This window comes from Lampetra fluviatilis, chromosome 8 (assembly GCF_964198595.1).
Source record: "Lampetra fluviatilis chromosome 8, kcLamFluv1.1, whole genome shotgun sequence".
In the NCBI taxonomy this organism is placed as follows: domain Eukaryota; kingdom Metazoa; phylum Chordata; class Hyperoartia; order Petromyzontiformes; family Petromyzontidae; genus Lampetra; species Lampetra fluviatilis.
In genome coordinates, this window is record NC_136282.1 from 6368804 (window position 1) to 6394926 (window position 26123).

General features: G+C 41.7%; 2 protein-coding genes across 5 annotated transcripts in view; one reads left to right on the forward strand and one right to left on the reverse strand.

Moving 5' to 3' along the window:
- LOC144933797 (nucleobindin-2-like) overlaps positions 1-20131 on the reverse strand; it is a 116265-nt gene extending 96134 nt beyond the window's left edge. For 2 of the 3 annotated variants that reach the window (XM_078858930.1, XM_078858929.1), the window contains exons 1-3: positions 19815-19950; positions 16916-17059; positions 15876-15983 (exon numbers count right to left, since the gene is read on the reverse strand). In XM_078858930.1, coding sequence (XP_078715056.1) covers positions 15876-15983; positions 16916-17059; positions 19815-19838 — 276 coding nt within the window. In that variant the 5' untranslated portion in view covers positions 19839-19950. Of the gene's footprint in view, positions 1-15875; positions 15984-16915; positions 17060-19814; positions 19951-19994 lie in introns of those variants that run through there. The other variant, XM_078858931.1, reaches the window with a different exon arrangement.
- Positions 20132-20515: 384 nt separating this feature from the next.
- The window catches only part of LOC144933798 (phosphatidylinositol 4-phosphate 3-kinase C2 domain-containing subunit alpha-like), a 70095-nt gene continuing 64487 nt past the window's right edge, over positions 20516-26123 (forward strand). For both annotated transcript variants that reach the window (XM_078858932.1, XM_078858933.1), the window contains exon 1: positions 20516-20839. The gene's annotated coding sequence lies outside the window, so the exon portion shown is untranslated. The remainder of the gene's footprint in view (positions 20840-26123) is intronic.

The following is a 26123-nucleotide window of genomic DNA, read 5'->3' on the forward strand; positions in this document are numbered from 1 at the left end:
CTCAGTTGACTTTCTCACCACTTGTTTTGCCCATCAATGTTTGTCCTGTCAAGCTTAGTGTCCTGCCTTCATGTTACAATGTTGCTTGTTCTCCTATGCATGTGTCGCTCTTTTATTCATTTCCAAGTTGTTATATACACATGCAGCTTTCACAGCTAACAGTGTTTTTTTTCTTCTTAATATACCAACGTCCTCCTCTTAACATTTTTTTCAGCGTTCAAATAGAGAAGTAAAAAAAAAATCTGTCTAAAATGTTTGTATCTGCAAGCTCCTCGAGGCATTCTCACATTACCTTTCCCCAAGGTCACGGCTAATCCTCTAACCTAATGAAACCTGGAATTCCATTCTTGGCTGCCAGCAAGTCGATCATACCATCACATCATCCAAATCCATTCATTTGGCTCTGGGAGCCGGGCAAGGAATTAGATGCCCCTGCGGAGCGCTTACAAATGAGCAGGTCCCGTGTGATGTCAGCCGCGCAGGGCCTGTCTGGATGCACTCTCCTACTGCCACCAATGCTGTGCATAGGCATCGTTGGTTTCAGGTTCTTTAATACTCCCCCTTAGGCATGCCAGCAGATTGTCGCGAGACATTAGTCATGCCTCTCTGGCCGAAGATGACAATGAACTTTGGGTAACCGAGCATTAACACAAAGGCAAGGGGGTGGGGGGACATGCTAGGGCATGGTTTGTTTGAAGAAGGCAGCGGTCATTTAAGGACCTAAATGTTAAACAATCAAACCAGGTTTAGTATTCCAATACTATTCATCTCTCTTTAGGCACTGAAGTAATTAGGTTAAAAATAAGTTGTTACTCAGCGGCAATGTGTTGAAATGCCCACTTTGGATTACGTTGAATTAATTACGCCTTTTTCAGAAGGGCAAACGTAAAAAATTGTATTTTATAAATGTACAATAACCTGCAAAGGCAACACTGCTCTGAAACCTAAAACTGAATTTTGGCAGCATGACATTAATAACTTTGGTAACTTTCCTCTACCTACTCTGCTCCAATATAATTCAACAGACGCATGCGCTAGAATGACAATGGTATAGTTGCCTCTAATTGTTTAATACGTTTGTTGAGATAAACACTGTTAGCGAGCACCTATTATGCACGACAACTGATACGGTGGCAATGGTCCAAGGCCAAGGTTGGCCACCATCGAGTACAAATAACGTGTGTTGCTATATGTTAGGTCAAAAGGTGCAAAGGGGAATATAATTATAATAATTACATTTAATTTGAGGTTAATCAGTCTAAGAAACTACAGCTGAAGTACAATAAAACGAATATCTTCAATGCATCTTAATTAAGGTACCTATACTGAACAATCTACATAATAAACTCAAAGTAATAACCTACCTTTATGAGTCATTAAAGTGCCATCTTAAATGTAAAGACAAGACAACGAGTGTGCTGATGTTAGAGATGACAATGCTAGTATGTACCGGCACATGTGTGGACCAGTACCAGCAATCCGCACGTCCTTGGGACGCGACTGTCCGTCCACCCATCCCTCCCTCCCTCCACGATGTCCCTACCTCCCCATCCCAGGGTGCCCCGCTCTCACATGTGACAACCCCCAGGGTGCCCCCTACCCGCATATTCCCCCACACCCCCCCACCCCCACCGTCTTTGCGCTGGGCGGCGTATGACCTCTAGCCAGAACGTGAGCTGGCTGGCGTGAGGTCAGCCAGGCAATCAGCCAGCAAAACGTTTTTTGTAACAGTATGAAGAATGTATAATTCATTTCAAAAGACTATTCTCAAACCTTTTCAACTACTGCTCCAAAATATAAACGAACTTGTATTATTTTGTCACGGTTATATTTGTGCTTCTCCTAGTTCCACTCGAATGGTGCCTATCATGGAATAAACGTTCAGTATATCAATATGACACAACCCGAAGACAAATATGCCGAGGTAACATACCAAAAAAAACAGAATGCATCAAATGCAATTTTTCTAATTTCAGGTGAGACAATGGCAAGAGGGACAGGTCAGTTGTGTTACTGGGGAGAGCACCTCTTTAAAGTGAATACAAACCACCACAGCTCTTACAACCAAAAGAAAACTGAATAAATACGGCAGGAATAATCTTTAGTAATATGTGGAAGGGCATCAATTGTTGTGAATGAGCTGAGTGATCTGCAAATTAGGACTGGAGCTTCTGAAACAAAAGTGGCGATTAGGAATTTGACATGAAAGAGGCGGATGAGCTGAAAATAAGATTAGTGATGAAAACAAACGTGACAGGGCCAGCAGCCCTCCGAGATTACGCATCGGATATACAAAGCCTTCTCTCACATGCGGTCCAAAAGCAAAACCCAGGAGTTCATAAGACACAAGATTCAGGCAAAGATTTTAACTTTTGAGAAATGCAAGCATACATTTAGACAATGTAGTTATTATGTGTGGTGTGTGGAGGTTACACATGAGAGCTTGAGATAATTAAGAGGTTCATTTCCAAAAACAAGAACCCTTTTTTACTGCAATCGGGAGCAAAGAAAGATCTCGGTATACTGGCCGATTGGCCTTTTTCAGATATATCTCTAAAGAGGTGTGTCTCTCACGTGTAAAGGGTAACGAAAGGGATTTCTATGAAGTTCTTATCACCTTTAGCCATTCCTTAGAGAATAAAGAATGCCAGGTGGCTGAAATGTCACCCTTCATCTCAGAGACTGTGGAAAATACCTGTCATTATTTTTAATTAACAGTGTGTTAAGTTCACTGAAGCTTAAACCATATAAAACTAAATAACACTGTGTTGGTGAGGATTCGTGTACTGAATCGTATTTGGAGATTTGTGACAATTAAGTTCACTATTCTCACTTTAGGTTTAAAATGCATGATAAACCAGATAAGCGCATGTGTTTTAAAACAGAGAAAAGGGTCATCTTTACCATAATTCTCAAGTGAACCCATAATAATATGGGCTTAAAGTTTAAGTGGCAACATATTTTCCTTCACAAGATAATGAGCTTAATATTTTTCATAAGAAAAAAAAAGGAGCCATGGTGACGAGATGTAAACTACTTCGCTTGGTATACAGGAGGTCGTGGGATCGATCCTGATCCTGACGTCTGTATATTTGGAGTTTGCATGTTCTCTCTCCCCATGGTCACATCGATTTTCCTCCGGGACCTCAGGTTTTTGAATCTCAGGTGTCTATAGTAAGATCCTTAACAGAATAATACCAACTTGAAACCGCACACAAAAATAGAAACAAAAATGTGTGTAAGAAATGGTGGCTTGGTGGTCAGGCGTTTCAAACATTTTCGACTGGGTTCAGGTTTTGCTGGTTTGATGATGTGTATTTCCTAAAATATACTGTAATCAAATTGGCACAGGGTTAGAAAATATAGGCGGAATGCATTAACATTCTGGCTTTACCCACTCGGGCAGGTCAGTGTGTGCAGGCATTGCAGTCAAATTAGTAATCATATTTGCAATCACTCCATTACTTCTTCCCAATTGCTGAGCAGTCTGCTATGCCAAGGTAATGTTTGGGGCACAAACGGTCCAAAAGTGCAGGTGTGGGTATCACAAGCAGCCCCCACATATATCAAGTAACTCCTTAAACATTTAGATCATGCACTTATAAAGCTGATGCCAGATTTAATACATCTGCTTCCCAACAGTTGCACTCCATCACACTCCCACCCGACACAGTGCAAGCACTGCCGATCGTACCTTTCAGCCAATGGCTTGTACTTGATATCAAGTTAGAGAGCAGTTCAGAGTAACTCCCCAGATGGCAGATGTGACATCCTGAAAAGGCTTTGCGAAGCTGTTTAATATTGAGCAATATCCAAATAGATGTGTATACATTTACGTGCGTTTTCCCTGCGTAGGATTAATGTGTAAATGTATGTACGTTTGTATATGTCATCTTATAGAGGGATTATACTTTAATTTGTACACAGGACAATGCAGCGTATTTCTGTAGTTAGTATTACCAGACCATCAAATAGGGGTGGCCACTACTTTTTATGCACTTACAAGCATCTCGTGAACACAAATTCCCTATTCAGTGCGGCACTTTGCACACTGATTTTGGGAAACCTATTTTGGAGCGCCTTTGGAAAAAAGTTTGGTGGTGCTGTTTGAGGTTGCAACATTTTAACGACAAAAACCGGTAGCTCAAGGCAGACATACTAAATATATAGTTTCCCAAGCCAAACACTTGCCAGAAAATGCTGCCCTCAAATTGTTTAAGTGACTTGGATGAGCCTGCCACATTCCTTCAAGCCCACTGATGAGAACGGAAAGGCCACTGGGATAGGTCAAGGCAGGGGCTGCCACTGTGGGATAACGTGCCCAAATGTTCACAGCGTTTCACGGGGTGGTTTGGTTGGGGCTGTTGGGAGAGGTACGGTCAGCTTTGCTCAGAAATCTTCTACTTCCAGATGCCCTTCCACTTGGCTGTGATGTGTCCTGTGGGATCCCCATCTGTGTTTTGACTAAAACATCACATTTATCTTAGTATGCCGAAATATAAGGGGCAAATTTCAGACACTCAAAAGCAGTAGCCAGTGCAATATAATATTTATTGCAACAGGAGTTGGGAACAACCCGTTAAGACAAATGCTTAAATATGGTCTTGTTCAAAAGGCATGACCTCGGTACTGTCAATCAGCGATAATAAACATCAATGTTACGACAGATAATGGAAGGAAATGGGATAATTTTTCAAAATAAAATTAGACATGCATAGAGCTTTAATTTACAGAACACTAAGACAAATAATACATATTACTCTGATCGAATAATTCTATAAAAAACTATTTATTACAACTTGCTCCTTTCAAAAACCGTGCAGGGGTTTACTGCGCAACATGTACGAGTCCAAGGGGGAGTTCGTGATTGTGAGAGGAAAAGGTGGATATTTGTGCAGTGAACATATAAACGCCAGTGCAGCTTGATGAAGACAGTGACTAAAATAAAACCTTTGGAAAAAAAGCCCACGTCACAAACATTTATGAGACTGCTTGCACAAGTATTGTGATTGACATCAATGTGGCCCAAACAAGCTAAATCAGAAGAAAATGTTGTACTGGCTTTGCGACAAAAGATATACGAGCACAAGATGAACTTCGTATTGATTGTACTGAAACCAACACTAATCATGGTGTCTGAGTGTCCAGAAACAGCCACTGCTCCTGTCACATGCAGTGAGCCCAAGCATTACACTGGTCAACAAAAAACACATTTTTTTCTGGCCTGGACTTTTGCAGCTGTTTTAGACTAATTTCAGGGTGCCGATTCCAAATCTGATTTCAGATTTGCTCATCCACATCTCATTTTATGCTATCGGCATACCCCATTTTCATTGATTTTACCCGAAATTAACTCTGTCACTTCTGATTGCAAGTTGTTGCGAGTCAGTGACTGCTTTAGTGTTAAAATATGGTGCTGTATTTTCAGGATAGTGTGTTTATAATATCATTTCATGTAGATATCCACATCTATTTAATATTTTTATTCTGCAGTTTTTATTGAAAATGTAATATTTGATATCTCAAAAACCTGATGTGATAAGATAAAAACTAATGCCAGATTTGGAATCAGCACCCCAAAATTACCTTAAAACCGTTGGAATACCTTATGCCAGAAAAAGTGTGTTGACCAGTGTTATCAAAGGCTCGCTGTCCATACCTCTTACTGGCAATTGCCCAAAATCTGTAAACCTCTCGTCAAAGTAATAAAACTGTCGCAACCCAGTGTCCTTGGGGAGTGGCCGCAACAACCCACAGCTGGCAGAGCCTCTTCTCATTTAGAGATGCCCCAAAATGCGGGGCCCCCTCTTCCACAGTGCAGTGACGGATACGCTTTTTCTTTAGGCCATCAGCGCATGGCATTAAAAAACACCATGTGGTATTGACAGAGTGTCCACAGCTAGTGACAGAGTGCCCGCTTTCCACCAATCGCATCTCTCCGGGGACCATAACCTCTTAGTGTCTGGGACTGCTAAGGAGACTAACTGTTCTCGCTGACAGAAGCATGAGTGCTTGCATTGCCTTGTGCGATGGCTGCTACTGTATGGTACTGAGACGTGGACACTCCTGCAGTGAAACTCGAACAGGCTGCAGACTTTGCAATAAACTACTATTTATTTTACCAGGTAAGGCCCGCTGAGCTAGAGAGCTCTTTTTCAGAAGCAACCTTGCTACAAATGATAGCTCAACGAAGTGGCTTATTATGTGGGCAATTATAGCAGCCAAATACTCTAAAATGAGTTTCTAAATGTGGAGATAAAAACCAGACGACACGGAGAAAAATCCACGTGACCACGGAGAGAACATGCAAACTCCAAATATACAGGCTTTGGGGTTGGGATCGAACCCAACTTGACACCTGCACAGCTTCTTGGAATGATGTGGTTTGATTTTGTTAACAACACCAGTCTCTTCGAAGACTGGTCTTCCTGCCATTCATGACATCAGTCGCTTAATATGTATCTGTCTGTTTGTCCACTTTGCAAGATTGAAGGACACTCGCTCACACTGTGCCCTACTTTGATCCATCCAGGTCAAGAGTGGATCTTTATCGCCTCCATCACGGCACGGTCCAGTCGGCTGTCCATGGAATATGCGTGGGTTCGTCAGATCTGCCGTGACACCATTGTAACCTTGCATGAGGCCTTCTACGTGATGGAACGTGGACACTGATTGCATGAGGGACCTTCGTTGCCTACCTGTTTCTGATTATTTTGCAGTGGCTGCCTACACATCCATACGCGAGACTCAAGTTAAAATATTTTCACAATCCTGAAAATATAATTTTAAAATAGCTATATTTGTTTTTCTTCCTAACATTCAGCAGCCATTTGAAATGGTCACAGACTTGAATTATTTTACATGAAAGCACATCGAGGTTACCTTTGTGACAGCATTGTGATTTTTTTTAATACAAATTTCACAATTTTGTTATCTCAGAGGCACACAAAGACAAATGCAATCCATGCCCGCATGCACACTTAAGTGCAACATGCCAAATGTCACCAAGTTCCAATGATGTCACCATGTTTGTGCCAGATTAAGTGTAGACGTAAATACACATACACTTGTTTTTGTACTTAAAACAAAATCTGATCATATGATTCTGGCTATGCAACACTGGTGGTATAGCTTTTAGACTATACAGAAACACTTCTCATATATATCATGCTATTACTTTATTTGCATTATTATGCTCCCATCAATCAAGGTTAAGTGAAGCTTCACTGTGTGTGTTTTCACAATGTCCCGTGTTAGTACAAACACAGAAATTAACTTGTTTGATCACCACACCATATACGGATAGACTTGCTAAAGCTTAATAGTAGCATGTTCATAACAGAATCACCACGGCAATCTTACACAGTTATTGTGCAACACATTTTTTTAAAATCGCTACCATATGACAAAAGATCATTCATGATAGTGACTGTAAACACTTTAAAATAAGACTCAAAATAAATACACTTATAGGCAATAGCTGTTGAAAGTCCATAGATATTTGTACACATTCAGCCAGGAACCAAGGCGACATGCGAATACACAACATGTTGAAATCACTGCTGTTCCAACGCGTTTCCTGCAATTGTGGCTGGAGACGGAATTCTATTTGGTGCTGAAGAACAAAACAACAAACCTTTATTATGTAAACATTCCAGACGCAAATATTTGCTTACGTTTTTAGACATTCAAAAGGTACAATGAGTGGTTCCTAGGCAACAATCACGAGATCACAAAATGATTTCCCAGATGAGCTTCAATGCGGTAGGAGAATACAAAGTTTTATTCATCATCCAGTTGGCATGTGTAAATGACGGCTGAGTTTAAATATACTTTTTTTATGGAACGTATTGCACAACACAACCTAATGTCCATAAATTAATCTTAACTCTCGAGTCACATCTCTGTGTGTATGGGCTAGTTTCAGGCTGCAGAATTAATTTTGTTGAAAGATCATTTAAAAAAACGAATTGCCGCCCTTGTGTTAAACCACTGATGTATGAAGGTTTTCCAATGCCGGTAGGTGTGGTGTCGTGAAATTGAGGCAGGGGAGGCCATGACAAGTGCAGATATCACTGAAAACAAACATTTATTCCTATATTTGAAAAAAAAGTACTTTATACATCAGAAGAGCTTCACACTTGTGCGGTTAGCATACGATGCGTAGGAATGAAACAATGTAACTCATCTCTTGTCAGTGGTAGCGCTGTGCAGCGTCGCTTCGAAAAGAGCATTCCAGCATTGGCAAGGGTGTGCTGCTCTCTGGTGGGGGAAATCCGAAATGACAGCCTCAAGCTATGCGTAAAATGTGCAGTATTCCCTCGTTATTCGCGAGGGATACGTTCTGGAGATGCTCGGTGCTTTCTGGTGGGGGAAATCCGAAATGACAGCCTCAAGCTATGCGTAAAATGCGCAATATTCCCTCGTTATTCGCGAGGGATACGTTCTGGAGATACTCGTAAAGAGAACATTTCGCGGATGATATCTGCTGCTTACGAATGAATAAATAATACGAGTTATTAAACACATTATAATTATCATAACAAACCACTTTCTCACATCACATTATCTTTCATCACTTATCTCACCGCTTTCTCTCGATACAGTCGTGTAGTCTCAGATACGATTTGTGGATAGAATATTGCATGTTGAACTTCTTTTGTACCGTACATAGCCGATCGTGCTAATCGGAGATGCAGGGGAAGGACAAACTGCTTACAAAAATAAATTCGTTTTCGCAGTACTGTACAGTACCTTCAAATGAAGTTTTAGCAGCGATTTGCAGTTCAAGAAAATAGGTAAGAGAAAAAATACGAAATTTTTAATATTCTGCATGTATGTCCATACATATGTACAACACATTATTGATATCTAAGTGAGGGCCCATTGGGACAAGCCGGTTTTGTAAAGAAAACAAACCTGACAGAGATGGTAGGGATGACATATAAAGCAATGTATTTGATAGATTGTGAACGCTATTAATACAGTACTGCAGAACACGTCACCTAACTTAAAAGCACGTTTCAGATTTCCCGTGGTAGTCTATGAGCCAAGTAATCAGTATGTGTGGTGGTGATATGTTGGTGTACGCCTTGTATTGCACACACAAAAAATTACCAATGCAACTTTCTGCTCAGATAGAGAAAACTAGAACGAATATAAAGTGCACAGTAAAGAATTGTGGTGTTAATCAATGCTGCATGCATATACAAACAAACATGATTCTAATCTTCTCCTTAGAAAATATATAAGCTAATAACCAATACATTCAGACATTCATCACAATTATAAACTTGTGAAGTAAATGGAAAACAGTACGAATTGCTACAGCAAGTGGCCGAATTCGCTCTGTGCTAATTATACTGAGTTATATTTCCACTCGGTCAATGGTTTGATTGCCATATTTTCCCATGGACACGGTGGTGAATATTTTAAGTGTGGACCTACAAAATCCTGAGACATTATTTACAAGAGGAATAAATGCGTGCCAGTGACACAGCACAAACTCAAAACTTCTAAATTATCTGCACAATATTAATAAAATAACACCAGGAGTACATTTACTGGACAGGTTGGCAGATTTACTTTTGAGAATTCACCCGTTTCTAAATGAAGGAAATAATTTTCAATTTGGAATACGATTAAAAAGAGAATAGTCCCTTTAATATCCCAGGCAAGCCTCACCGATTTACAATCCGCTGTCAAGAAGATCCTGCAATTTAGATGTTTGGCCAATTATAGAGTACCGAGTGATTACGACTACAATATCTGGTAAAGGCAGGTGTGCTCTGTTAAAGTATGCGTGCAGATATGCATTAAAGGGCAAGGAAAATAACTCATGGACACGTACACACAACAATGATGTTCACAAAAAATACACTTGCATGTTGTTAGATGTGTAGTGGTTCAATTCGGAGGCAGTAATTCTTAGAGGCACTTCTTACTCACAATCTCCCTTCACACACCTACAGTAGCCTAGGCTACACACACCCTAATCTATACACAACGCTAGCCGTCTAACACCGGTGGCGTTGACCGATACAGCCAACAACTGTATAACAGCGCAAAATCAAGCGACGAAGACTGCGGCGACGAAGAGAAGAATGGTGACGACGACGAACTTGAGCAGCACAGCGGGGATCCCACTTACAGTCAACAGCCCCCAGGTCCCCGACAGAGGCCCTTCTTATACTGTCAGCGTGGCCTGGCTCGGCCCCGGGCCACGCCCCCTTTCTAGAACCTACCAGCTGGTTCTTGGTGTGCCCCTTCTGTGACCTTTCCCCGAGATCCCCCTCTGGTGTATCACGTGGCCTACTGACGTCAGGGCTGCCGTAAGCCGCAGATCCCCTTTCCTGCCAGCAGCCAGCGCTATGCAGCTACATTACTATTCTATGCCCTACATTTGTATTCTACCTTGTGGGGAGCAGTAGTGCAACTGTTAGCACGCTGTGCTACAGGCCTAGTGACCTGAGATCAATTCCTGCTCACGGTCAACACGAGTGGTGATAATCTGAACCGGACCTGGGCCTCCCCTAGGTCGACTCAGCCTCAAATGAGTACTAGGTGCGATGTGTAAACATCGGCACTGGGGAGCCACAGCCCCACAGGTGGCTGGGCATGGTGATGGCCACCCAACCCCTCGTGTGCCGTGCCGGCCTTCATAGGTGCTTGCTACCAGCACTTGTCTCAAAAGTCTGTAAGGCTATACGGGTGAACTTGTTTACGTGTTTAGTTTGTTGTTCTTTCCCTGCATCTCCGATTAGCCCTATTGGCTACAGTGTGAAAGCATACTCTTAGGTTTTTTCGGTAAAGTCACGTAGGTAAAAAATAATAATGAAATAAAATAATAATAAATGAAAATAACTACATTAAATCACGACGTTTCAGAGGCAACACAAATCTCCAGGTGGGACCGTCACAGCCAAATTTACTGTCAGTAAATGTACTGTATCAGTAAATTTGGCGGGACCGTCACAGCCAAATTTACTGATACAGTCACGAAAACTTCAAATCTGGAAGTGTGAAAGCAGTTCAACAAACAGGACATCTTTGAATATGGGAACTTTCTTGCCAGTATTAAAATATAAAACATCTTGACACCTGTTTTATAGCCAGAAAAGGTCAAACCTATTGTTATAGGACATCTTTGACTTTTTTTGTCTACCTTAAAAAAATTATGTGTAGGACTCATAATATACCACTAGGTGGCAGACATACTATTCAATGTTTTTTTAACAATCAAGAAATAATGTCTTATATAATTATTATACATTTTCAGGATCATAAAATAATGGATTAACACGAGTGTTATGTAAACGGTCTATATTTAAGTATATTATTGATATATCACAATGTTCCTATCGAGTTAACAATCCTTAATTTCCATTCAGAACTCTGGTGTCAGAACTAACTTTGAAGTTCCGCCAATAGAATATTTATCCACAATGGGGGCGCATCTTGTATAAGGTACCCTAACATGTGCGTTGCATGGCAATCAAATTGTAAAAAAAAACATTTTCAGCAATGGAATTTTACAAATTTTGTGAAACAAAATTGTTTAGATTTTTGCTTCTGTGCAAACATTGGTGACTGGGCTCAGATCAGCTCACTGCACTTGAAAACCTTGTTACACAGAGTTCATACTGAGGGTGGCTGAGACAAGAAATAAAACCCAGGACCTGTACCAGTGGTTCAGCACCATGACATGGTCTAATGTGCCACCTTGCCACCTCTAAAATGCAACCACCTATAACCAAGATACGCAAATTAACTCAGTTAAAGTATGCTATGCAAAGTAAATGACAAATTCCCCTTAACCATCACAAGCGGGTAAATGTGCATTATTTTTTGTCATCACGAAGGTATTGTGTTTATGCGGTGAATTTAAAATTTAGATTTAAACCACACAAATTCCTGCCTTGAAAATTAAAAGGTTTTATTTATCTGTTATTTATTTTTGATGGACATTCCACTAACCAATGTGTTCATGTGTAAGTTAATACAAAACAATGATCTTGCTACAATTCACTATGGGTTACTAAACCTAAAATTTCAGTGGCCCATGTATGACTTCTGGCAATGTACAGTTCTAGAATGTACGCACCTCGCATGGTAAACCGACCTAAAATCAACACTTTTGAGAACAGCAAACGGGGACAATGTTTTTGGGTGTCATCATAACAGACAATAGATCTCTCAGCATTTACTCCGGCCGTCTTTCTGTTTGCCTTCAAGTATGCATGTATGGCTGAACGTATGTAAGCGAACTGCTGCAGGAGTGATCCAGCATGTGTGAGATCAGGAAGGAGGGCCTTAAATGGGCTGTGCTTCCTGTGGGAAATGGCCCCGCATCCTGCCCGGTCTCCTGCCCTTCCCGTGCGTACACACACAGCCACGCGTTCAGTTCACTCCCTCACATGGGCTGTACCACTGGGGCAATAGTGGGGGTGCCACACTGAGGTGCTGTAACAAATCTCAGCATCGCACCTTTAAATGTCAACTGTTTACGGTAATGGTTCCTTTAGACTCCCCAGTGGACTGTGTTGGGTGAATCTGGCTGCAGCAAAAGATAACAGAGAAATCCAATTGAAACTTAGCCTTCACATGGGAGTTAAGAGGGGTTTTTGTCATGGCTGAAGTTTACTAAAGTCAATTTCACATGAAATTGAAATCAACTCAAACACTTTTAAATGATAGCACATATAAGTAGTCATAAATAGTGACATTCCCCCTGTTGTAATAACTGACGAACATGTCTTATGTAATGGCTTTGTTTTATGTCGGTTGTACGAGGCTGGAGGATTGTGAAATAGTAATAGAGAACATGAAACATTTTGTATAACCCAGTCCAATAAATGAGCCTCTTTTCCATCAAATCTTGCCTGGTACATGAACACATGTTTTCAGAGCTATGTCTGTCACACTCAGCGTTATAACCAATATCTCTCCCCATTACACCACCTATTCAGTGTGCTTCTTGCCGGAGGCTATAACCTGACCACTTGCACAAGTATTCACCTGGCACGCTACCAAGTATTAGCCTATAGAGCGAGGTTAGGAAGGAAACTGATGTTATGATGAAAAATGATGGCTGAAAATTTCAAATATGTGGAGTTTTTTTTAATGTATTTTGGAGGGGTTTTTTTCCTCCAAGTTCACACCAACCATTTAGGCTAAACATTCCAAAACAGGCATAACCTTTATTGTTAATGATAAACAGTATTTACTATTCCAAACTACCCAAATCCAAAAGTGAATATTTGACTACTTTTAGGTGAAAAGGAGTGGCAGTGTTTCGTTATACAGCATTTGAATAGACTGCACACATTTCAATAAATAACTTTAATTTAAACAATTAAAAGCTTACAAAAAAGTTAAAAGCATTTTAGCAACTTTTAAGATTAATTTGTTCATAATACATTCACAACTACAACTCCAGTAATCAACTTCTTGAGTTCACCGAATCCAAATGAGAAATCCCACATTCTTTTGACACAATTCAATAGACTGAATCATATAACCACAAAGAACTGCACTGCAGGCTATTGCAATGCTCATGGTCAAGTTCTGTAGAGGAACAAAAAGTGGGTTTTAAAAAAAAAATTACTCAATGACCCGATTACAACACAGGGCCTTTGGACTTAATCCAGTTCCTGCCAAGTGAACTCCCACTGGTTAAACTCCAAGATATCACATGTTTTTTTGATGACATCAACACTTTTCTGTACCGGATGTACCTTCAGCGGTCCCTGTTAGAATGTGTCATGACCTTTGACATTTCTAACTGAAAATATTTGAGCTAGAACAATGAGGAAAATGTAGAGACCAGCGAAATTCAATGAAATCATATGGCTAGACAAATAATTTACATTTGCTGTAAAGCATAGACTCAAATGAGCTCTTTGCTTTCCTGTGTACACTTTTACAGCCTAAAACATGTTGGGTAGTGATTCACAAACTGATATCATTGTTTCCAATGACACAGTGTTTTCTAGGTCAACTGCCAAACATCAAAGTACATTGAATAGGATTTGTCTTTCGATTGTGCTTTTTAAATGCTTGCATCTAAATCAGTCTACAAGCATGGCATTGGAAGCTTTCTAGTTGACGGAAATGTAGGGATTACGCCGCATAGCTTTCTACATTAATCTGCAGCCACATGCAGCCTTACCAGCCGTAGGAGGCCTGACGACATTCAAATACAGCCAAAAAAAATGTGTAAACAGCCTTGATTGTTTTTCTTTAAGCGCTTCTGAATGAGTTTGTACAGAGCAAGCACACTCATGTATTACAATCCATTCCCGAAAAATGGACGTGATGCAATTTGTTTTAAATTTTTGCCTCTTAAAAGGAGGATGATTCATGCCATACTAGTTTTTACGCAATGACTAACTGCAATAAAGAACAGCACACATGTCCTTTCTCCTCTATAAACAGAACTTGGTAAACCATAAAAATGGCTAATAAAAGAAATTTGAAAAAGCAGCAAAGCTCTCCAAACAGCAAACTTGAAAATATTTCCAATAACCCACATAAACACTCAAACATTTTAATTGTAATAATAAAAATTTTTGTCACAATTATTTAAGCTAAGAGCGATGGTAGTTTTAATAATTGCTATGGAACTCACTATGTCAATGTGTTTTCTAAAAATAATAATCATTCACTTTCGGGAACAACATATCTGGCAAAGCAAAATATGATTTAAGACTAAATGCTTTCCGTCTGCAGAGCTTTCACCTCTTACACCTACACTGTACTGTATGCCAGAACAGAGCTGTTTTCACAGAAACAATGCAAAAGTAAATGTCCATTGACATTACTTTTAAAGTAATTGTCAAATGATCGAAATAACTTTTTAAACTTTCTACTAAACTTTTGCAATAAATTGTGACCTGTCAAAACAGGTCTTGCTAAACAAAATTATTTTCATCCTGTGCTTGTTGATATTTCCATTTTCAACATGCATACTTTCTAAAACTCTTGGGAAAATGTTCAAATAGAACGTTCCTTTAAAAAATAAATAAAAAAAATGTGGAAGTTTTATTAATAGTTCAATACCACGTCAAAGCAGTGAGCAAGCCCTTAAGATATTCTTTGGGAACCAAATGAAAAGTATGTTTGGTCCCCTCTCATAAACTCTGTATTATTGGGAGGAGAGGGTAAGCCCCTATTAAAAGCTTAGCACCATCTTCTACATTCTTATTGTCAAGTCATTGTTGATCGTCTTTTTCCAACCCTCTACACACCAAGATAATTCCTATATTATCACAAAGGCTGCAATGTCTTAATGCTTGTATATTTCTGGCAAATATATGTCACACTTACTTATTTTAAATAAAGAACTTGAGGCTTTGCAAAGCCAAGGGAAAGCTGAACATGTCAGAACACATTTCAAATTCCAATTGCACAAAAAAACCTTTCCATAAAATCAATTTATGATAAATCCATTGTATCTCAAAACCTGTGGAATATTTGGAGCTGTAGAGCTCTTTGTCAAACAACTGCTGGATTAGGGTATATATGCCGTCCGAGTCGAGGGGGTTATTTGACCATATTCACCATCCTGCTCAATGCAGGTTAGTGAAGGTTAGAGTATATAAAAGACTGCAAAGGACACTGCAAAGATTGCATTTGCTACACTGCACTCTGCATAACAGAAGTCCACGATGTCCACGACATCTGTTATGCGTGGTTGCTACCCGTGCAATATCTATCCAGGTTAAAACTGCTTAGCTTCCAAGACATGACGAGATGAGGTGAAATTCCAGGGTGACCGGTGATAGGCACAAAGTAATTACAAGGTAATAAAACGATGCACTGTCCTGATTCTAGACTTGGTTGAATAGAGATGCAGGTGATATGAAACCGGTTACCTTAATGTCCTCAATGTCAGCTGTTTCCAGTTTCTGCTTGAAGTGGGTGTCCTTCTCCAGCACATCGATCACCTCTCGTAGGTAGCGGTCATAGTAGAGCCCAGTGTCCTGAGAGAGACGCACGTCAGATTCTCCCTGAGCGGCATCACAATTTTTCGTGTTCATTTTCCAGTGTACATCAACTGCAGCCTACCTCATGATGTACACTATGTTTCCAAAGAGACCGGCAGTTCTGTGCAATGCCCCATTGCTTAAGTGCATCAAAATCACTTTTGTTTTGGTGCCATTTCTTAATTACTTTAATTAACTTTTGATTTTGCTTGGTAGTAGGGTTTTCATTTACTTCGTAGTGGCTGTAAATGGGATTTGGTCCTCGTGTGTAATTAATATACAGCGTTATGGGGATGTTATCAGCATTAATGATGCAATATAAAATGTAAGTAATATTTATTATTATCTAGGTTACCCTCTCGTACATGTTCTTTGTTGTGGCAGCTATTCAATTGCTACGTCTGCTACTGGAACTTACTGTAAAAATGCTTTCTACATTAACAAATGTGCAATACGAGGACAACGTGGTAGTGGTGCAATTTGAGAGCTGTAAGAGTACTGTATTATACTGGAACATCGTTTACCCACTGATTTCTAACGGCTCTCTTCCGTTTCGTCTCCACTAGTGACTGATCATCGTTAAGCTGATGGCTCTATCTTACAAAGGAGTGCATTTACATCGGTGGCCGACAGGTAGAGGCTTTTAAATGAAATGCATTTTTTCTATTAATTCTCCATCTTATTTTATTGGGGTATCTAAAAATGTATCACCCTGTACACTATAGATAATTACATATAAATACGCCCAAGGTACAAGATAACTATGCTGGCAATATTTCCGCGGACCACCAGAGCTACAGTGAGCTAAACCCTTAAACGGTTGTATAAAAAAAACATCAACATGATTTTCTCCACGATATTTTCTTAAATAATGACTTGCTTAAATGAGAAATGCAAATGAAAATGCTCGAAGGTTAGTTAGAACTCACCTCTATCTGCTTTTCATCTTTTGTATCCTTAACCTCATTATGCTCCTTTAGTTTTGATTTGTCGATAGGAATAGCGCTCACGAAACTCAGCAATGCAAGCAGGAGGGTAAGGGCCAGAGCCCTTGATTCAAGTGCCATTCTCATCTGCAAGAGACATTTCATTTTTAAGGTCACACAGCCTGCTGCAGCAGTATATATGCTGCTCAGTGAAGCTTAAATGTTTTCAGCTTTATTGTATGAATTGTATGAATGTCCAAAATACACTTCATTTTTAATATAGAGTAAAATATTAACAATATTTGCTACTACAATATGGTCATAACACATCGTTCACTTAACGTCATTCTAAAAAAAGAGAGTTCATATCCAATGCATGTTCTTTGGTCACTGTCGCCTGTTGACACTGATGATTGGAAACGCATTCTGGCCGTACAAGAGTATGTCCTCCTGATTAAATATATCAAATATCCACTTAATTTAACGTACACTGAGACCACACATCTCTTTCAATTGCTAGGGAACACACGATGAAAAAAGGCCGAGCACAAATACATGATTATAATTCCTGTTGCACATTATTGTAATTGTTATTTATTTACTGTTAGTGTCACGTGATAAAATAGGCACCTGTAACTCAATACGTAGCTCGTTGTGTCAGAGAATAGCTTTGCAATGTGAAGTCACAAAACGAATCAATAGCCTCTATCTACCCAACAATAGGACGGACACCTTTATATGGCCCTCAAAGTTGTAGTATTACAATGGAAATAAACCAGAAATGTGTCATTCTCACAGCTGCAATATGCTACGTGAAAAACTACATAACATAGAATTATGTTGTTTGTGTATTTTGAGACGATCAACTCACGACACTTTAGCACCTGGTTTAATTACCGACTGCTGCCTGAATTAGAACAAAGGATCCCAGTGGTGTCTATTAAATGCTCTAACATGGTGTCAACCTTCTAAGAAACAGCACATGCATTTAATTGTATTACATTTACATTAGCTAATTAATGTAAATAAGCCTACGTGTCAAACTAATGTAATCCCGTTTTAATATACAGTACCATGTCATATAACAGACATGTAAATACTGTAGGCAAAGTGTATTTATGCTCAGGGGGGCATAGGATGGTGCTCATTTCCATTTGTGCCAGTTACACATTCCCAGAACAGAGGCCAATATATCCAAAGGACAAAAACAATGATGCCAAAATGTGTACACCTGGCACTGTATGTCTGCTTACTCCAAAGGTCTGACTGCCACGTGTGCATAGAGTGCATATTGATTAGGTTATAAACAAATAGCACAGGGCTGAAGCTTATTTGATCAAATAAGTATACTTAAACCTTACAGCCACGCGCTTGCTTAATATAACACTAATGCCACGACATTAATGTTAACGTCAATGTAGTCGGAATACAGAAAAATCAGGGTTAGTGGTGATTTGGGTGGCCACCTTACATAAAAGTGGTGATGATGCATTGGCAGTGGTGCTGCTACAGGCCCAAAAAACTACTTCGGCAATTACACTGAACTATTCTAATTTTACCAGGTAAGACCCACTGAGTTATACAGCTCTTTTGTCAGGAGCGACATGGCCACAAATGGTGGCTCAACTAAATGGTTTATCATGTGGAAAAGTATAGCAACCAAATACTCTAAACGCATGATTCTAAATGTGGAGGGAAAACCAGAGGGCCAGGAGAAAAATCCATGCAACCACGGGGAAAGAAACACGCAAATTCCAAATATACAGCAGGCGTCAGGGTTGGGATCGAAACCACGAGACCTCCATACCAGGCGAAGTAAAGGAAGCCATATACGGGCGACGTTTCGGGAAATTAACCTTCCTCATAGCACAAACAGGTTGTCATGGGATGTGGGGCTACGTTGTGAGTATATGACAGTGCAGTAAAATATATTATTGTACAATATACTTCTATGACCAGACGTCATTGGACACATCACCTGGAACTCTGCCAAAATCTAAACGTGACTTTAAAGCTCACCTGTTACCTCACAGCTAGACAGCGATTTCTTCAAATAACATAATTTTGTTTTTCGATTTAAAGCTTTCGTGACTGCAGGGATTCATCTTCTTGGTTCTTTCGGTAAAGTCACGTAGAAGGGAAATAATAAAATAATAAAAATAAAACATTATTAAATAATATATTATCTTATTATGTTTTATTTTTATTATTTATATTTTATTATGTTTTATTTTTATTCTTTCCCTTCTACGTGACTTTACCGAAAGAACCAAGAAAAACATAATTTTGTTCCCCGCCACCAAACCACAACAATCGGCATGGGTGGGCGCTGCGGTGGCGAGATGTTAACTACCTCGCCTTGTATACAGGAGGTCGTGAGTTTAATTCCAATCCAGACACCTGCTTTACATTAAGAGTTTGCGTGTGTGTGTCTCTCTGTCTGCGTGGTCGCGTGGATTATTCTCCGGGTCCTCCGGGTTATTTCCCTCCACATAATAAAAAAAAACATTCGTTTCGAGTCATTCGACTGCTAGAAATGTTCCACATGTGACGATACGCCACTTTCGTCGAGCTATCATTTGTGGCCCAGGTCGCTGCTGAAACAGAGCTACAGTAAATAGATCGGTGGACCTTACGTGGTAAACAATGTTTAACTTTAATTGTAATTATGTTCAGGGCTCCCGCCTCGACCGCGTGGGTCGACCAAGGCGCCGTGTACGCGGTGTTGTGACGCCGGGCGGGATGGCGCCGCGCCTGAACCTGGACTTTTAAATTATTTTTCACAGCAACGAAGCCATCACGCAGCCCCGGAAACACACCACCACACACACAGCCACACCGCGAGGTGTTATTTATAGCAGCTTCTCGTCTTCGGCGCGACAATGAACGTCTTCACCATCACCTGCGTGACAGCGAGCGCCGTCATCAACAGTGCAGTCCCGGCAAAGTCACCTGGCAGGCCGACAAAACAACGCCCTGGCCACGAATACTGTGTTTGTTTAACGAGACACGACGCAGAGATGTAAAGAGAAATGAACGCGACAGGAAACAACACCGGGGCGATAAAATACAGCAGACTTACCCTCACGCCTCCACTGTACTGTACGTGGCATACGCTCAGCGACAACTAACGCGGTGACGTCAGGGGCTTGCGTGATGACATCCCGCACAGTCTCCATCGTGAACGTGGCCTTACGCGATTGCGTCATCGTACGCGCTGGCGTCATTTGCCGGGCGCACGCGACCCGACGTTCGGCAACATCCGACTTTAACACGATGACGTCACGCGCCATGGCGAAAGGAACACTGTCGGCGTTTTGCCTGATGACGTCACTCGCTCGATAGCACTTCAGACTACACCGGGCTGGGGGGGCGGGGCGGGCGCCTGGCCGGGGGCGGCGGGGCTCCCGGCGGCGGGGGCGGGGCGCGTGACGTCATCGCGCGCACGGCGACGTCCCCCAGCGTGCGGGCGCGATGACGTCGCTAACGGTCCCTTTGCGAGTGCCGCGGTACGGCAACGTGCGTGATGACGTCACGACGGGCCCCTGCGCGATGACGTCACGCGTTCGCTGTCAGTGTTGAGCAAAGTGGGGGGAGGGAGGGAGGGAGGTTGCCGGCGTCGAGTCGCTGTGGGCAGCGGCAGCAGCAGTAGCAGCAAGCGGCAGCTGCCGCATCGCGGCGAGTAGCCCGGCTCCCCCCCCCTCCCCTTTGTTAGCCTCGGCGTCCCGCGTGTAGACCGCCAAGGGGTTACACTGCGTCCTCGTCGCCGTCTCCTCATCGTCGTCGTTGTTGTCGACGGCGTCTCTCTCTCTCGTGAGTTGGCCAAGGCCTCGCTCACACGCGCCGCTGTGGAGTTTGTGTCCGTGGTGGCGAGGTGAAGGGAAGAAGAGCCGCTTAGAGAGAGAGCGGCCACAGGGGGAGGAGGAGGTGAGACTCACACGGGACTTGGACACAGCAGCAGCGGCATCACTGCTGATGCGTGGCTGGTAACGGTGAAGACGACAATAGTCATGTTGTTATGTAGTCACCAATTAGGTTAACAATGTAATACAAGCTCGTTCGCTGTCAGTGGTATAGCAGTAAATAGTCAAAATATGGATTTGGCACTAACAATGTAACGTGTCTGCATAAGAACTCTGTTAGATATTCCACTAACGACTTAATCTACGTGCGATGTCCACCGTATTAAAACAACGTCGGTGTGGATGCAGTATTTATTGTTATCGTATCTATAAAGAGATCCCAAGCGTGCCCTGGCACACTCTTCGTTTTAAGTGGACGTTGCCATTCCAATGTTAAGATATTAATATTAATAATTAATGAAACTGCAGTTCCTAGAGGAGACGTCTACATAGGCGGTGACATGAGGCGCTAGGGTGGATTATTTAGTCGACTTGGGGAGGTTTTCATCCAGCAGTGGATTGATTGTGGCTGGTGGGGGTGGTGGTGGGGTGGTGGTGGGGGTGGTGGTGGGGGGGTGGTGGTGGTGGTGGGGGGGGGGGTGGTGGTGGTGGTGGGGGGTGGTGGTGGTGGTGGTGGTGGGGGGGTGGTGGGGGTGGTGGTGGGTGGTGATGGGTGGTGGTGGGTGGTGGTGGGTGGTGGTGGGTGGTGATGGGTGGTGGTGGGTGGTGATGGTGATGATGACAGTTCTGATAATGAACATGTTTTGGCATTCCATCTGTGACCGCCTCTCCGAAATTCAAGCGCTTCGGTATTCACGTTGAACTGTAGGTGTGGGAAGCTAAGCAGGTTTGAGCTTGGATATTGTTTGTATGGAGGTACCACCAGGCACAACACCAGGGTGCTATAGGCAGGCTACATGGGGGGATGGGGGGGGGCTCTCAGTGTTGGGCAGCAGAGGGCAGTGGAGCAAAACTCCTTTGTTAACCGGTAACCTCTTGGCTTTCCCCGCATTCACCAGCCGGCACTGGTTCAGATGCCAATGGTTGAATGGTCAAGTAGCTCCCACGATCCGCGATTTGGCGTGGGAAGGCCCTTCATCCAGCAGTAGATGCAACAAACGTGTCACTTGACTTGCCTAATGTGATGTCCGCGGCGTTGCTAAACACTCGGTGTGTCAATGCTATTGCGGTTGCTAATGTTTACTGACAATGACATTGTGAATTCCACTCTGCTATTGTAAAGTCTATATAGCGTCCAGCGCCGATGGTGAAATAGTCGTTCCTGTTATGATAGGAAGCCAACCAACATCTACTGCCCATGTTTCACTCAAGCACGTAGTATTAATATGGCACTTGGTTATAAAGCGAGTTTGTTGTTCATAATGTAAGATACAACATTTTTAAAGCACTGTTTAGGGGATTCGTAGTATCCCTGATATTGTAGTGGCAGCACTACAAGGGGGCGTTGAGTATCTACGTGACTTTACCGAAAGACCCAATAATATGAATTCCTGCAGTCACGGAAGCTTTAAGGCAATCGGCGACATTGTATCTTCTGAAAATGGTCATGAGCGCACCCAGCATGAACCACCAACCACCCACCACCTCATTGCCTTCACCAACCCCACTCTGACCAGCATACGGAAATGTGGTCAAACAAACCCCCCATCCACCAGTGTATAAAACGGCTCTGAGCAGTCACACGAGGATGCCCACACAAATACTAAAACTTCAAAGTTAGTTTTTAATATATAACGAACTATTTTTTTTTACAAGTAAGCGGTAACGTTTGAAGAATGCTAGCGGATGGCTCCATGCCATTGCACTCTGCTCCAACTTTACAGCATGTATGGTGATCGCTCTCAGCAAGGCCATACCTTCATAGTGCTATTATTCCTGCAGTATTAATATTCGTGTTATTATAAGAGCGGCTATGCTGAGCCAGCAGAGGTGCCTCTTTGGTCAGGGCAATACACGGTACACTGATGACACTGTTATTCATGTCATCTATTTTATTGTTGCATCTGTCGGTACGCTTCTTAAAACAATAACAAATTTGGTCCTGAATTTGAAAAGTTCAGTGGCCACCACTAAACGTGTAGTCCCAGTGCCCTCTCTGGCATTCGACATTTACTACTTCCATTGGGGGCAAATTTTGTACAGCATGAATGATGTTGAACTCCTATTTAGAGGATGTATGTATGCTGAACGTCTTTCGTGTCGTACGTAGCCAGGATCTAGATGTTCAGCAAATTTGGGACTCATGAGAAGGAAAGTCGTAGCTAGAATTTATGACAATAGTGTCATGACTAAATGATTCTAAAGACTTTTTATGCTTTGGGATCTCTGGCCGATTCCACTTGCAATTGATGTTTCGAACGAAACCGGAGTTTCTGCGGCGAATGCACGTCTACAATGAGGAAGCACTCGGATGTTCTACTCGCTATTTAACAACAGTATGAAACAAACTAGGGCATGGTCAGTATTACATTCTCAAACATTTACAGTTCAGGTATGCAAACAAAGGCACTGTACTCGGTAGGGAATTGCAATGTTTTGGTAGTCCAAAGCATAGTGGCTGTACAACATTTCAATTAGAGAACTTAGAGTAGTGGCTATCTCAATAGTGCTCAATGAGGTCAAGGTGCTTACATTCTAGCCCAAAGAATGTTGTATTTCTTATCTTTACAATGTCACCTTTCTGGTTTGACTGTAAGCATTAAATGTGTATTTTAATGTCACCCGGCTACTTGCGAAAGAAACATGGAATGCTAATACACCTGCCATTTGAATTTTCAGTTTTAGTTGGTCACAATTGTACACCACAGTACATGTATGCATGCATTAAAATGCAATGTTTTCTTGACTACACGCACAACTTAACTCCTTGTTCAGCATTGGACCTACACCATTTCCCAGTGGTGACTCGTGATGGTTGTTTATGCCATTAATGTCATTGTGAGCAAGGTTCAGTGCACAGATTGTGGGCAGCGTGATCGATTTGCTTCATGTAAAGATTAAGAACTCCCAAGTGGCGTTGTTATGTGCTTCCACCGGCCAGAGTAAGACTCCGAGAACATTTCCATTATCCATATGTGCACGTTTGCCTTTGTCGGCAAAACAATGGAGAAAAAACAGTATTTACACAAAAGCACAAACACCGCTTGTTGTCGTGTTAAATACTTGCTGAGGCACTGGCAAAGGAAATATGTTTCGTGACTTTTTTCACATTGGGCCTTGTGTTAGGTGCCAAACATGTTATTGGAATACGTTGGATGAGCATGCATGTTCGTAAATGTTTAACGCTATTTGTGTGTTGTCATCGGTAGGTTCTGGTAGGTATTAATTTTGATAGGTTCTTTTCACAGTGCAATATTACTCCTGTTATATATAAAAAAAAGCATTTTCATTTAGTTTATTAAATTTTTTTCCCACCATAAGCATCCTCATGCTGTTAGCGCCACGGTGGCGAAATGTTGAGCTATCATTTGTGGCCAGGTTGCTTCTGACAAAGAGCTATATATCTCAGTGGGCCTTACCTGGTAAAACAATTTTTGTTTAAATAGTTTTAATTTGAGCATTTTTATTTGATTCTGGATTTTCCTACAGCCATCGGGACTTCAAGTCTTTTCCGTATTGACCCTGACAGCAACACACTGTATAAGCCTTTGCCCATTAACCTTCAAGTCTCTTATGCGTTAAATACATCATGCTTAAATTTTGTTGAAACTGCAGTTGAAACGCTTGCTCTGTGCGCGCCTGTTGAATGGGTCACCAGTGTTAGATTTCAGCGTATTCAGTTCAAAATCTGGCGGTAGCTGACCATAATTCACACCCTGGATCTCATTGGTCCTGGCACAGTGCTCTGATACATGGAGCCGATCATCCTTCTGAGATGCCTAAAAACCTATGTGAGCTCATTTAAAAAATATACAAGTACAATCCGAGATACCAGTGAGATTTGTCTGCACTGTGCTGTGGTACTGAACCACTGTCTCAGTCAATTCCTGCAACATGGGATGTGGAGAAAGTGTCAAGGTAGACACGTTTTTACTCTCGCATATACATAATATCCTTTGATAATAATTGAGTTACATTTTATAATGAGCGCTTAGGCTTTGAATTTGACGGTGATTATTTTTGATGGCATCAGTTCTTATGAGTTGTAAAATAACTCAAAATTGAAACCCATTCAAACTATTTGTCCCTCATACCACCTGGATATAGTTTCTGCTCCCTTTTGCTTAAGAATGTATTTGTGCCGGCAATGCTATTTTTGAATGGTGTCCAAGATGCAAGCATAAAACCAGGCGCAGCACACATTCGTGAGCTTTTGACCGAGAAGAGTGCATTCCAGAATGCTTGTGTTCCATGCTGTGCTAACCGCTCATGTCTACCTGCTTTCCTCTCTGCGGATTGTTTTGGGATCGGTTTTTTTCTGTGTTTATTTTGAAATTGTGGAAAAGGGATGTGTCACCGCTTATGTATTTCTTTTACAGCTTTGAAACTGGATTTTTTTTTACTTATTTGTTTGACTGACCAGGAATTATAAAAAGTCACCATGCAGAACTTAAACCTGTCATATCTAAAATGAAAGTTTGTGTGCATTGAGCAAAGAAGGGCAAAAGCATATAAGCTTAGGCAATGTTTTCTTTTCAGATGGTATATTTTTTTATGCCTTTTAATTATGATGTAAAATGTAGCTGTTGCCAAATTTGGTACCACGCCTGCACGTGTTCTGCAATTTTGTCTTAACTTCCTCACAATCTATAAAGGGGGTTCTTTGTGACTTATCAGGATGGCCACAGTCATAATAGAGGTGTTTGGGTTACGTGTCATCAATTCACTCCACGGTTAAATGCATCACATATTTAAAGCTGTCGTGACAAGTAGGGCCTAAGTTTACTTTTGATGTCGGCGCTTGTAAAGTTCTGAAAAACATTTTGTATTACCTGGCCACGTGCCGAATGGTTAACTACATATGGGCATGACAACAATGAGAAGTTTTGGCCTGTAAACTCAACGGTAATTGCGTTGCTTAAGTATTTGGGTGCATCATTGTTCTGTGTTACGATCTCGTGTTACTGTTTGATATGTAAAGATAATATCGTACTGGTAGGAACCTCCTGGTTACACCAGCCCACAGGGGATTATTGTGTCTGTCCGTCGTGCATCCAAAAATGGGAGGGGTGGAGAGGGGCTGGGTGGGGAGGGGCTAGGTGGGGAGGGGAGGGTGGGAAGGGGCTGGGTGGGGAGGGGCTGGGTGGGGGGTGGGTGGGTAAACTCAACGTTTAACCTACTCACGCCGG